Source organism: Arvicola amphibius, chromosome X, assembly GCF_903992535.2.
Source record: "Arvicola amphibius chromosome X, mArvAmp1.2, whole genome shotgun sequence".
NCBI classification, from domain to species: Eukaryota; Metazoa; Chordata; class Mammalia; order Rodentia; family Cricetidae; genus Arvicola; species Arvicola amphibius.
This window is the reverse complement of record NC_052065.1, coordinates 42,524,595-42,540,595: the sequence shown is the minus strand read 5'-3', so window position 1 is coordinate 42,540,595 and position 16,001 is coordinate 42,524,595. Positions and strand designations below refer to the sequence as shown.

The 16,001-nt window shown below is 30.0% G+C and overlaps 1 protein-coding gene across 1 annotated transcript in view; it reads right to left on the bottom strand.

The window, feature by feature from the left end:
- Dmd (dystrophin) overlaps nucleotides 1-16,001 on the bottom strand; it is a 1,847,711-nt gene that overhangs the window by 1,259,264 nt on the left and 572,446 nt on the right. The window contains 2 exon segments of the mRNA XM_038316167.1: nucleotides 1,777-1,914; nucleotides 3,996-4,118. Coding sequence (XP_038172095.1) covers nucleotides 1,777-1,914; nucleotides 3,996-4,118 — 261 coding nt within the window.

The following is a 16,001-nucleotide window of genomic DNA, read 5'->3' as shown; positions in this document are numbered from 1 at the left end:
CTCTTTTAATAAATTTTCAAAGGAGAAAGTAGTATTTATCTGGCTCATAGAAGTTCACTCAAAATTTTCTGAAATCAATGGAATTAGCTAAAATACCAGTTTGTACCCCCACTGAAATGCAACAACTCTATCTACAGATTCATTTCATCAAAGAGTAGCTTGTGCTTTTTATGGAAGTTAATATGAATTTAAAAAATACCAATAAGGAACTGAATGTTTCATTGCTTTGGAAACTTCAAATCTCTTTTAAAATATTTTATAATAATATAATTACAACTACTTGGTTAACTCCATAACTGTATTTGGTATAAGTTGGTTGGCAAACAAAGTTGATTTTTAGTAATTCCTTGTGGCATTAAGATTTACTATTTATTTTAGTTTGTACTTTGTGTGTCATTTCTAAACTCCATGTAAAGGTAATACATGCTTTGGAAGCCTCAGATGGAATTCTGCTCCCCTTAACAATATACTAAGGTTCAGTTTGGGGACTTATTCATGATACAATGTACGTATTGGATAAAGGACTTGATGGTTATAAATCTGATAGTAATTTGGTTTCAGTAGAAAGAGGTAATGTGCAAAATAGATTATTATTTTTTAAAAATATGTATTTGTTAGATTATGGAAGATGGCCTCTAGATACTACTGACCAATAGTATGTATATATACTCTTTGACTAATCCATAAACTCTCAAAAGCTTTTGTCACAGAAGAGTGTGAATTACACAGATTTCTGATGTTCTGTGTACACTATGATTTGCTGTTGCATTCCCCTCAAGGAAGAGATCTTTTCTATTTACTGTATTTATCAGCAGTTACCTTCAGAACACCTGCTGGCCAACTAGACTCTGCTTGTTAATTCCTTGCAGGCTCAAGATTGTGTAATTACATTCTCAGCAGTGTTTATTTGCTTAACAATAAGGGAAAAGGTCCTACCCACTTATTTGCATATAGAAAGCAGACTCCATCCACCTACTAGGCGAATCTATCTATATAGCCATATAGGTTTAAAGCAATGATTCACGATGAAAAATATTACAATTAGCAGTATTAGAAATAAGCCATGAAGGAAAATAAATAATATTGCAAAACATACACAAAAATAATGCTTCACAAGATGTTTAGCATATCTAGTTCCATCTCAAGGACTGCATAGACAGCATTAGAGAAAAATCAAGTGATTCTGCTCTTGCACAATACAGATGAGTCACAAGGATACTTGACTGCATATACTAAAGATGATAGTATTTTTCAAGTGCATTATGAACATTTTTGAGGGTTTCTATAGAAATGAAATTAGGCTCTTGTAGATGCCCAGATGTCTGCTTTTTACAAAGTATCTATTATAAACAGAGTGAAGTTTATGATTTTTAATGATTAAAATCCAGGCCCTAGGAAAGAAACAGTTACCAAAATACTGGACCTACCATATAGAAACTGCAACAATGGAGGGACTAACAAATGATTATTCTGGCACTCAGGACAAATATAACACCAGCTTATAGAAATAAAACATATATGAAAACAAATTTTAAATACTGTGAATAATACTTTTGTATAGCTTGCAATATTACTAAGAAAAAGAACAAAAAAAATTTATGTCACATATCTCTGAAAACTGGTTGCACAAGGAAATCAAATAAAGCACACACATTAAAAGATAAAAGTAATTTTCTGGTAAATAAAATTCTTAAATAGATTTTCTTTATGTACGTTGTTTGTACCCTATACATACAAAATCACAGGCAAAGCACATTAGAATTTGAGCTCTAATACCTTGAGAGCATTATGTTTTGTCTGTAACAGCTGCTGTTTTATCTTTATTTCCTCTCGCTTTCTCTCATCTGTGATTCTTTGTTGTAAGTTGTCTCCTCTTTGCAACAATTCATTTACAGTACCCTCATTGTCTTCACTCTGATTAAAAACAACAAGTACAGTCTTCATTTTGATTCTTAAAATGCTGTACATTGTTAACAAAGATAAACATATTTAAATACACGCAAAAATTGAGTTTACAATTTTTAGGGAATGCTGTCATAAAATAATATGCTCAGAATATTTCTTTTATGTTTAGATAAAAGACAAAGTTTTTGTGTAACTCTTCTAAAGAACAAATTTTGAGTGGCCTATGTATGAATTTGGAGTGTCAGGCACTTTAGATCATAGAAGTTATAATTTACTATAAAATATTATTTTGGATCTTATATTACTTTTAAATATATTTAAAATGTATAGGGAAATAAACTAATCTTGTTGCTTCCAATGGTAACTATCTACATCTGTACAGTAAATTTTACATACTAATCTATGTTATATATTTAAACTTTAATAAATGGTCAAATTTAGTATTTGGAATATTAATAAAAACAACGGGGAAATTTGTAAAATATTGAAAATGATTAATTTTTTAAATGACACATAATTATGCTAGGTTTAAGCAAACAAAATAATACTACTAGTATGCATTAAAATAACTTCAAATTTTTTCAGTTCTCTTTGTTTTCTTCTCTAAGAACAATAGTTTAGTTTGATTTACTTAAAGATATTAATTGAAAAGTGCTGTTGCAATCTTATTGCAATATTGATTACATTTGTGCATCTCTTGTTTCTTATCATTCAACTCCAAATATGAAAAATATATACTACAAAGGCATAGTATGCAATGGTATGCAGGTATACCAATGAGCTAATGATAAATGACACACAAACTTCAAAAGACACATTTATATATACATTTATATTATTATGTATTGTAATAAATGTAATATATATAAATCTATGACATGTTTAAATTTTGAAATGCAACAGAGGACTTATCCATTGTGTTTAAAGGAAATGGGATTTTTTGTACAATTGTCTATTAGAAGTAAGCAAATAAAACTAATTTGTTTCCCTAAGTGAGTATTCTATGGCAGGTTGTTACTGAGACTGAGAAGTAACATTTTTTGACATCTTCACCCTGGAATTTCTTCTTTGACATAAAGTAGAGGTAGCTAGATCTCAGAATTTCGGGAAGTTTCTTCCTGTCTTTCTTTCCATGAGTTGAGATGTGAAGACCACTAAACTTCTTACATAAGAAGTACTGATTAGGATAGCTCCAACAAGTTAGAATTACTATGAGTAGAGGCTAAGAGTACTGGGCAGTAATATTTCTCCAATTGCTCTATATTATCTAGCATCTAAAAATCATATATTTCCTCCAATGCTGTTTTCAAGCATAGTCTAATATATCTCTAGCATTGATACATATATGAAAATCTCTAGTGTGACACCTGTAAAGGTTTAGTATGCTACAGTGGTAATGACAGCGGAAAAGAGGCAAAGAACATGTGAAAAAGTAAAGTGAATGCAGCATAAATATGCTCAGTGAATAGTGATGTGCCATAGAAATAGTCAAGCCAGAGAAAAATATAAAGGATATTTTGAAATTAACAGGGATTGGAGGAATATGTTCTTGATGTACAGATGTAAAAACCACATGTACATATTTTTTACTCCCACTGAATAATATATATATATATATATATATATATATATATATATTCATCATTTTCTTAAATCTTTGGTAAAAACCACTTTGTTAGAAACTTTGATAGACAATTTTACATTTCATACAATTGTCCTTTCTATTACCCAAAGCATCAGTTATATATAAGACTATAATTTCTATTATATTTTAGTTTACATCCTGAATGAATCCTATTTCCTTTTACATTTTTCCTTCTGAATTTAAAAATGAAAAAGCGAGCCAAAATATAATTGAACTATTTATTAGAAGTTGAAAGTGTTCCCATATGTTCATAAGATGGTAATTTGGCAAGTATAATAGCATGTCAAAAGGAATACTTTTCATTTATTAAAATCATTTATAATAATACTATGTGAATGTTGGTATTCTGAGAATTCAGTTGGAGACATAAGTTATAATATTTCTTTTCAAATATTTACTCATTTTCATTCCCAGTTCATTCACACTTTCATCATAACCAATTTACCATATCTTTATTGAAGTCTTCCTCTTTCAGATTCACCCCCTGCTGAATTTCAGCCTCCAGTGGTTCAAGCAATTTTTGTATATCTGAGTTAAACTGCTCCAATTCCTTCAAAGGAATGGAGGCCTAAAAAAAAAAGATAGTGCTAATTTAAATCAAGATTACTTTTTATTAGAAACATAAACCAAATGAAACACATTTATTCAGCCCCCTGTTGCTAAAATAATGACATGCATTATGTTTCCACATTAAAGTTTATGAAGGTTTTGAAATACAGCTGGGAAAGTACCTGAGAATGTATATATGGAAAAATACTTGTCATCAGAGCTGAACTTACATGCAAGATAATGTGATTTATCATTGCAGAATAGCAAGACAGTCAATTTACACGTCATTGTCTGTGCTAAGTTCTGTTACTTTAAAGTAAAATTTTACCTTAATTTATGCATTCTGTTAGTATAAAGTTAAATAAAAATGCCTGTCCAAAATTGCCACATTAATCAATAACAGTAACCTTGGAGAAAATCTGGAATTTTTACCTTATTTTTAGAAAAACCATGTGGCAATCTGTTTAAATATTGCAAATGCCGTATTTCAGATGGTATAAATTCTTGGCATGTCTTCATAAATCAATATAAACATGCTCCAGGAATGTTTTCTTAGGTGGCACAAATATATTCGTATAACTAAAACCTAAATATTTCACATACTTCACAACATATTTAAATCTGAAATTGATAGTGATCATGGTCTCAACATTTTTAATAATCCTCTGATTTCCTACACAAAACACTTGAAAGTGTGTGAAAAGACATTGAAAACACAATAGCCATAAAACAGGCAACCATTCCAGTTCTGGTCATCAAGTGTGCTTCTTTTCTACTTTGAAACATTATGTTATATTTAAATCTTTTAATATTATAACACTAGGATTAGTTTTCACCTGACCAATTTTAAAAACTAATGGATAGCCAAGAAAATATGGTTTCCTTCCATAATTATTTCATGTTATGGAAATAAGAAAACACCCATGCATTTTATTCTCAAGTTTAGGTAAATTTTAAGAAGTTTGGTTCCTTTCTATTGTTTCCTAGACATATTCCCAGTAATAGCATGATATTATCATTTTTATATGAAATGTTCTGAGTGAAAATTTGGATTAGACCTCAAGGAAAAAAAGTATTTATGGTAATCTCTTACTAGTTGGACACGAAATACACTATTGCTATTCATAACAGCATCACTGTAACATGAAATGTTAATAATGACACATCTTCAATGTTCTTCTCCCTGTTCCAGGAAGGGTTTAAAGGGCCATTTTAAAATAACTTATTATAATAGTATTTCTTCTAATTTTAATTATGCTTTGTCATTTGAAATACCATAAGTTTTGGAAGTGTAGAAACTACAACCTTTCAATTATCGTATTACCACCTCAGTTCACATGAATATAGGGTACAAATATGTATGTAATACCTGTCTGGTGGTAATTTAAAATATTTTTCACCTTTGCTGATACTCAGAACAACATATTGTTCAACATGCGTTTGTGGAAAGAAAATGAATGTTTAAAGCAATCCTTTCACTAACTAGATACCAAAATAATGAGTCTACTTGTGGTCAGATTTACATTTTTCTCCACCTGCTTTTTTGTTAGCTTATCACCTGTCCATAAACTCAAACAGAGCAATTTTAAGGGCTCAGTATGTGGTTTCTCTGGCACTGTTAAAATTCATCTTCCATATCTAATTAATTGTTTTTTGAAGTCCAATGCCTTTCAAATTGTCACATTTAGGTATGAATTTTACTTTTGCATTCCAGTCTAAATTTTTCAAGAGCTAATCAATTTCTAATTTAAGCTTATTATCTTTTCCTCAAGTATATAGGACATCATTTTACCTTATTTTGTTAAGACCACATTTCTATTCACAGACAACCATTCTCAAAAGACAAGTCATATTCTTGGATACATTGTCAGATCTTGTCTATCTTTGGATCTAGTAAATATCAAATATAAATCGATTGCTTAAGGTACACTTTCTTTGTAATCCCAGTAGTACCAAAGATCTCCAAAAAGGTGTCCAATTCCCTTTCTTACCAACAAGTTCCATCCAGTGAAATGTACACAAGTCAATATGCCCCTGACTAAGCACTGATGCAATTGTGTTTTTGCTGCAGAAGAGCCTTACACAACTACTAAAAACAAAAGCTCCAGCATGCTAGTCAAGTCATTGATTTTCCTTAATTTGCCAAATGTAAATGGACTAAATATTGTAACTATAATTCTTGCATAATAATTGTTTTATATATGTAATTTTTCTTTAAGTTAAAACTGTTCTTTTTACCTAGACAGAAAAGGGTAGATGTTGTGTGAAGTCCTCCAGTATATGTGCTGTTATATTGGCTAATAAATAAAGCTGTTTTGCCAATGGATTAGCAGAGTAAAGCCAGGAGGGAAATATGAACATAGATTAAAAAGAGAGAGTGGGCAGAGTCAGAGAGATGCCATGTAGCTGCCTAAGGAAAACAACTCCAAAATGACAGAACCTTACCGGTAGGTCACAACCTCATGGCGATACACAGATTAAGAGAAATGGGTTAATTCAAGATAAAAGAGCTAGCTGGAGAAAACACCTAAACTATGGACCAAACAATGTTATAACTAATATAGTTAGTGTGATTGTTTGCATGTAAACAGACAGGAAATGAATGCAAAGGCTCCTTCTACAATTCATGTCTTAATCTTTTCTTGAGGAATATTCTAGGCTTTATTTAAATCTTCCTGATATAAGATTGCTTTGTAGGCCATTTGGTCCTTCTGTATTATTGTCTCTCAAGATTCTTATAATGTTGCTCATCTTCTAATGAAGGACATAATTTTATGTCAATTTTGGGCTTTACACACTAGCTGAGTGATCTTAACCAACATTTACTTTTATCTTTTCTAGGGCATGGCATATTTTATTAGTAACACTGGGGGAAAAACAACAACTACTTCATACAAATGTTTTGAGGATCGAGTGTGTCAAATGTTTATCTGATATAAAATAAATGGTCGGTAAACATCTATTATCATTGTCTCCCAAATTCCTATGCACCTGCATGACACAAATTAATGCTCAAAATATCTTGCCTCAAATGCTCATCTCTAAATTATAGCCATTGCCTGATGTTACTATTTTGGATATGTTTCTGGAAGAAAAATAGTTTTTGGTTTTATGTTTTTATTTTTCTGAATAATTATAGAAAAATAATTTATTTTGAATGTTAGCATGGAAAAATTTGATGTCAGTTTGGTAAACAGTATCAAATTGGAAAGAAATCTTGATGTATTAGCCTGTATTATAGAAAATAATCTCAATGAAGAGGCTAACGTACGTCTCTTTTGTTTTCTGAAGTATTTTTTATTAGGACTTATTTAGAAAAATAACTTCAAAATCAATGAGACAAGATCTATCAACTATTAAAACAGCTTTGTTTTATTTTAACTATAGTCATTTCTGCTACAGAATATGTACTCCAATATATTTTTTCTAGAAATGTAAGTAAACATTACTATAACATTGTAATGCCATACCTGAATGAATGTTGCAAGGAGTCTAGCAAGAAATGGATACATAAAACAGTGTTTGATATCAAACACAGAGTATTTTATGTGGTAGACAAAGACTCTACCCTAAGTAGTTTATTTACCAATATGCACAAATTCTAAACAAAAAATTCAAATGATGTGACTGATGTTCTGCAATTCACATGTAAAATATAGATAAAAGATATGAAGGGCATATCATTATATAAAATATTAAACCCAAATGAAAACAATAGAAAGTGGCTAATAACAAAGTACTGATGTAAAAAGACTTTTGGAAATACTGTTGCAAAAAATGAATACAAATTTACACGAAGAATAGAAACTTAAATACTGTTTGGGGATATTTTATTTTGTCTTGTTTTGTATTTAGCAAAATGTACAGGGTCCAGACTTCTTGATATAAAACCATTCTATATTTGACAAAAGAATATTATTCAAATTAGAGATTAGAAACTAGAAGTGTTCTTAAAAATGAATACTCTAAATGAATAGGTAGAAAGTATTTGCAGACTAAAATTTGGCTAATATAAAGACATGTTTAGGATTGGGACCTTTTCAAGTTTTATTAGAAGTAGCAAGTTTTTTATTGCTGAAAATAAATAAGCAGATGCTAAATAGTAATGCATTATCTCATATATTTAAAATATGTTTTGAAATAAGTACTACCTTAAAATATAATACCTCATGATGAAATCTATTCTCTAAGTTCAAGCAAAATGTTATCAGTAGTGTATCTCAATAGACATATAATGAAAGTCATAAATGCCATATAAGATGATCTAGTTGTTGAATTAAAAATAAAAATCAGCCAAAATGATTTTATTATAAATAAGTCCAATATTTTATCTCCTAAATAACAAGAATAAAAATTAACTTTTACACTCTCTATTTAAAAACAAAATATTCAAAATGTACACATATTTTATAATTATACCACATCTTAATTTAGTTTAGACAATTTTTGATTTATCGATAGACTTTTGTTACAAGTGTAGATTTATTTTCTTTTAGTCAGGACAATTGATAAGATTTAGTATTCATTATTAACTACAATAGTCTATATGGAATACTATCTTATCAAAAGTATTCAAAATATGAATATTCAAAAATTTTATTGGATGACATATATATACATCAGTCATAAAATATCAGTCTCATTCACATGCATTTTAAATTTTAGATCATTTTTTAAGAAAAATATTCTAGGTAGCCCTTTGTGTGTAAAAAAATTTAAGTAGGTTTTATGTGGAATTTCAAGATTCTCTATCACTTATTTATTATTTTAAACCACTTTTCACTATCTCTAACATTTGAATATAGCATTATCTAATCAGTGATATGCTTTTTCCAAACAGATTTTTTTCAGTCTTTGAAATTACCAATACCTTAGTCGCATTTTGCATAGCAAATATGACCTGATGCTTTTATATGACAGGATGGTTATTATATACACTACAAATTTTTATGACATCTTGCACATTGATTTATCATAATCACTTTCCACAATTAAATTGATGAAAATAATCAACCCAATTATTTCAACTATTTTAAAGAAAAAATTAGTCACTTAATATATATGTGATAACTATTCTATATAGGAAAAACTAGTAAAACCTAATTGCTGTCCTTAATAATTCCCTAGTTCACCATCATTGCATGGTTTCAAATTCTAATGAGAAAGACATTCTTGCTAACCAGTGAAAGTTTTCAATGCCATGCTTTTATTGCACATTATTTTGAATTATTTTGCAAATTATCAGAAGAAATGGATGATATGGAAGTGCCTGTTGTTTCAAAGCTCACTTAGACCTTGGTGTGGGGATGCACATCTGCAATTTGGGTACATTAGAGGCTGATCTAGAAGAATTGCGAGTTGGGATCAGTCAGACCTACATAATTAAGCCCTGCCTCATAAAACAACAAGAAAAATGTATGAGTAAATAAACTCATAAATAATTAAAGTTTAGTTTAATGTACTGAGTTTATAATTCTTGCTTTTCAAAATTGAATTATGAAACATTCTCTATGCTAGTTGAAGGCAATGATTGAAAATCATCTTAATTGTCAAATAAAATACTTTTATTTAATTAAAGAAAATTTTGACCACATTAAAATTAGAATCATAAGTATGTCACATTATATTAGGCAATGAATACAAGATAAGTTTTAGAATATACAGAATATAATACAAATGAAGTTATAATGACGTTAGGGAAGCATATATCAATTATTAGTTGCACAATTTAATCTTTTACTTACCTTTTTATATTAAGAACTTTAGCATGACCGTGCAGTTACACAAAAATACATAGAAGATAGAACATAGAAAACTTTAATAAACAGATAAATGGACACAAAGAAAGAAGAGACAGAGAAACTGAGAAGGACAACACGTTGTTTTCCTTGATATTTTAATATTCCTTTAAATTGCTTAACAACTATTAATTGTGCTTTCTTGAAAAACTGAAGGATTAACGAGACTTAAAGCTCTATTGAAGCTTTGGCATTAATGGTCACTTATATCACAAGCCAACAAAGAATAAAAAAGAAACTGAACAAAATTAAAATAAGTTACAAACTGATTAACTAGATTTTGAAAGACTTTATAATCCTTTAGTCATACTTTATTGATAATAAAATATTAGTTTTTTTGGTTAAATGTTACTTCAGCCTGTACATATACAATTGCATAACAATGCACATGTTTACACAGATAGCATTGTAAACATCTGTCGATCTTGACTATGGAATCTCAGTCATCAAAATAAAAGCACTAGATGGGAACACAAAGTGGAATTTAAACTGAAAATTAATTATCCATGTGCTGCGGTTTGGTTTCAAATACCTTGAGCTCAATCAACATGTTTCTTATGTTGCAGGTGTGAAATAGTGTTTTTCATTACAACAACAAAGCAGGGAATGAGAAAAAACTAGCTAATGACAATTGAAAGAGTAAAGTTAACTTAAGGACAACTAACATTTTCCAACAGAGAAGAGACTAATGGCACAATATGGACAGTGATTTCAGATACTCCTGCGGAGAGAGTAAAGAAAACTGACAAATATAAACAAGACTTTTTAGAAATGTTTATCTGTTTAAGGAGAAAGAGTAACAAATTAATAATTTGTGGGCCTAATAACTTTTTAAATTTAAATTTAAACTATGAGAAAACTTATGAAAAAGTTGAAATAAATTATCCAGTGGCTCAAAATAGCATCATTCACTATTAGGATTGGTTTGGTAATAGGTATGGTAATTTATGTGTCAGGTACCAGTTTGTTTTGAATGCTTTATTGATGAAAGTATGACTAAGTTTTGCAGTTCACTAGGAGGATTACCCAATACTTTTCTATTGATTTTTAAGTTGATAAAATAAACTTCTGGATTACTCACTTGAGAATTGTATAAAGTCTGGTTGTGGAAGACATTGATAGATCAATAATCATTGGGTAACTTCATGTTAAGTGTTCCTAAAAGTATTTCTCCTTTTCATATCAAATGGAACAGGAAGGATATAACTCTAAATTATACTGGCGAATTTGATGGGGCTAGATAGATTAAATTTAAAATGACAACATTTTGGAAAACTGCATTTTCAACTTTCTACATTTTATCCACTCAGGCATTCTCTTTAGATCTTTGTGATTTTAAAACAAAATGCACCAAAGTTACCATTTAAAATAAAATTGGATATAGTCAAATTAATATATCATAGATCAATCATGATGATTTTCTGACAAACAGAAGTAAGACACTATGTTGGTAATCAGAAAAGAAGAGTGTTCTAAGAAAAACAACTTAGATCTAAAAATTTCTAAGTAGAACATCTAACTATGAGAAATTTGGGAATACAGAGTGTCTTTTATATCCGCATGTAATTATCTAATAGTCTGTTGTCCAAAGAATGACTACTTTTCAATGCACTTACACCAACTAATTGGGAAAATTATTTTTGTTTTTATGTTACTACAATCAGTAATCACCAAATAGCTTTAATTATAATAAATACCCTGCTAATAAAACTGAAGGAGTTGTATCAAAATAGTATCCATTATATTTAACTACATATCAGCGTTCAAAACATTTAGAATAATTATAGGAGAATATCAAAATTTAAATATATTTTACCCTGCTGTCTGTGTAGTCAAATATAAATATAACATAATGTTATTCAAATAAAATCTCATAGAATTGTTAAATTCTTATTCATTTCAGTTAAGTTTAAATAGCATGTGTATAATCTAGTTTGAAAATGTATCTGTTATTGTCATTAAAGATATGAATTATAGATCATATATATAGCACAATATCTGCAACTTTTACCCAAAATTTTCATCTACAAACACTTTCTTTCCTTTGGAGAAAATCAAATCAAGTATATATTTATATAACATGGATAACTGTCCCAAATTAAGCACTTTAGATTTTTTTTTATTTTTCTGTCAGAAAATGTGCTATGTGAGAAGATGATTAAAAACAGATTTTAGATTGGGGGAAAGATAAGTATATTCATATTACAAAACTGACAACAGAAGTTATGTTTTATTTAAAATTACTAAGTCTATGAAATCTTAATTTGACATCCTAGGTCATATAAGCTGTATTGTTTATTTCACTTTGATGATTAAGAAATACAAAGTATCAGTCTAATGTATTACTCATTATTCCCCCCTCCCCAAATGTGTTTTTATTCTGTATGTATGTGGTGTATTCTACCTTATATAGAAAACCTGTCACATGTCTCATTGGTTATCTCAAAACTCACTATAATTATCTAAAAGTCTCTGATACGCATAAAGATTAGATTTATAGCTGCTGATGGTGACTGAATGTCAAAAAAGAAGACACACATAATTATTATAGCAATAAAACAATAACTATTTAAACATGATGTTAGATTGTTGAGATCTCATTATAATAAAACATTAAATACATAAAAACTGCTAGATAAATTTTGGTTGTGAGTTCCATGACCCATAATGGAAATTAAAGAATATTCCATAAATATATCCTATGGCATATAAGTCTTAGTGAATAACTGAAGACAAAGGGAAAAATAAGCTCAACTTTTTAAAAATTGTTTTGTCATCTATTTCAGGGCCAATATGTATATTGTCCAGTACTTTCAAGAATAAAATATTTTAGATATGTAGAAGTCATATGCACATTTTTGCAGTATTTTTCAATAAAATGAAATAACTGCCTATGTTCATAGGAAAGAGCTTTATAGATTATAGTTAAAACTCTTAAAACATTGAAACTTGGGAAATATATCTTGAGCATATTTAATTACTGAATTTCAGGCACAGACTTTCTCAACCAATCAGTTTGGAATACCAATTAATCATTGAGTTCCTACCTTCATGACTCTCAATGACAAAATCTCTGAACTATTTCCAAATACCTCTAACTAGGTAGTTCTGGAGGTAGGCTCGCCTAGGCCATTTGCATTAAAATCACCCTAAAACTTGTTAGTATTATAAATTTTCAGGCTTCTCCCTTCTTTCACTGAACAAGTGTCTCTTGGTGTAAAACTTTCGTGATCTGTTTTATAATCGCCCAAATTCATACAAAAGTTGAAGAGTTCTCTCCTGATTAAAATTTCTTTATATTCCCATAAATACTCCCTTATTCAAAGTCCTCATCCAGACTATTGTGATGCCTTCCTATCTGTTTTCCCTAATTCTAGACACTTTTCAGTTTTGTTCTCCTCACATACCAGGGCTCTATTCTTTCAACAATGCGTGAAACAGAATGATTACAATGTCCTCATTGCATGCTAAATTAAGCACAATCTATTAGTCTTATTGTCATGACTTCTTCGTACTTTGTCTAATCAACCTATTCAGTTTTATCATCCACAACTAAGGTTCGTGCCCCATATACTCTATCTCATAAGGAATCTGAATTTACTCTCTACTGCTGGAGGGATTTTTATTGACTTATCCAAAATTCTTATCTCCTCAAAAGTTTTGGAGTGACTGCTATATTCACTTACCATGAAAATGACTCTCAAACTGTTATTCATGATTGTATCCTGAATGTAACTGTAAGTTACATAAATCTATCACATCTGAGCTAACAATAGTGTCGCCACAGGACAAAACATTCTCTTCTGGGAGTGGTGTATGGCTGCTGAGAGTTCATCTCGACAGCTCCTTTATTCTCAATTCTATCTTCACTAGTTCCTTAAGACCCACCAAACCATTTCCTCAAATGCTAATTCCCCTTCCTTCAGATATAGCTTCTAAGAGAATGAATAGAAATAGTGATTTCCTAAAAAGTAGCATTAAAAAGAAACTTCCTTCTCTCTTTCGAATCTCTTTCCTATCCATCTGGGCACCTTCTGTTCCTAATACCATCCCCTTGAAAACCACCTTGTCATTCAACTCAAATACTCTAAAGCAAAGAAAGTTAAGCAACGGTGTCACTGTTCATCTCAAATTTGCCAGGGATTCTTAAAGGATCCATGATTTAACTTTATAATTATGGTCTACTCCATTAGAACTATCATGTCCTTACACTAATCTCAATGATTAAGGAATATTACAGGTTCTCACCATCATGGATATTTGGTCAATTTAAACAAACAGAAAGAGGTAGCATTTTAGGTATTTTAAGTGCTGTATTAGGTGAGGCAGAACTTTCTAGTATTTTAAGTCTAGTTGACTACCCTTTAGACTAGTTTTTGCCAAAAAACAAAAATTGCAAAAACATGTCATCTTAACTCCACTCCATTCTAGCAGAAACCAGGAAGAAAATAAATTGTTCTTTTTTTTCCCTTTGTTTATCAGTGGTTATCTTAGGTCTCAAAATATAAGAATTAAGCAGTGACTCAAGATAATCTAAAAAATAACAGTTACTGATATACATTCGTTTTCAGCATTTCAAACTTTTAAAAAAATTAATTTTTCTAAACATATGCTTCTGACATCCACATGACGATGCTGAAGTTAAAGGGAAACTGGTATCATCTTTGTAATTGGAATATTTCAGGAATGTCCTGAGATTTAAATGGGAATATGCCAAATTATATAATTCATATTATATTTACCTTTTTACCAAAGCAATTGAGGAGTTTCAATTTAAGAATACTCATCCTGCCAGGCAGTGATGGCACACGCCTTTAATCCCAGCACTCGGGAGGCAGAGGCAGGCGGATCTCTGAGTTCGAGGCTAGCCTGGTCTACAAGAGCTAGTTCCAGGACAGGCTCTAGAAACTACAGGGAAACCCTGTCTCGAAAAACCAAAAAAACAAAAAACAAAAGAATACTCATCCCACTGCTCTGTCCAGATCCAGTATCAACTGAGAATCCAAAGGCTCACTGTTTTGACTTTTAGAATTTCTTATGATAGTTTGTGTCAGACATATAGAAGTATGCCTTTCACTAGTAATGACTCAACAGAGCATAGATGAGTAAACAGTGACTTTTTATGACAATCTTTGCTCTACCTAATTGACCTTATATTTAACTGCTAAATGGCTAGCCTAAGTTAATCCTTATATTGAGTTCCTAATATACTTCAGTACCAAATGGCTTGCATATTTCATTCATCATCAAATATTTTGTTTCAAGTTAAACTTGACTTTGAGAAGATCTACCTAGAGAAGCAGCCATAATCTAAAATATGCAAGTAATTTGGTTTTGACATCCAAGATCGCACTGACACTATCAGACTCCTGCTCTATAAGCAAAATCATACCTAAGTCATCAAATATCTTAATACTGAAGTGTCCAACTCAAAATTCATAGATTTTTGGACTGACCTAATGTGAAAATTTTAACAACATATTCTACAGCTGTTATTTATATTATTTGAGATCAATCATAGAAATAAAAAAACTTTAAAGTGTATAATCCCAACCTATCTAGCAACTCCACTATTTTATAATTTATATATTTAATTTTGAATAGTTATTTTCACAGCTCAGGGTAATATTCCTTTTTGCAGAGAGACAAAATTGTGCAGTACTACACATGAACTAGAAGTAAAATGAGACCCTGAACACTTCTGTACATAATATTAAAGTCTATACCTTTAAACTTGTGTTCATTTTCTTATATATCAAATTTCCAGAAATTTTACCTGATGAGTTTATGATTATTTTTAAAAAGACAAATGCAAATCTATTTTTTATTTTTCTTTTGCAACCAAAGAATGCATTGCTGTTCCAAGAATCTTCGTGGATATTTGAACTTCGTTACATTTCAGAGAGGTAAAAGCAATTTAAATCTCATTTTGCTGAAAGTCTATCATTCTGAAGACTATGTTTTCTATAAAGATCTTTTTCAATTTAATATTTACCGTGAAATAAATCTTTGTTATGTGTTATTCTATATTGTGGAGTTTTTTTACACAAATAAATAAACCTTTATTGAAAAAATAACTGCAAATGCAACTAACTCATACAAAA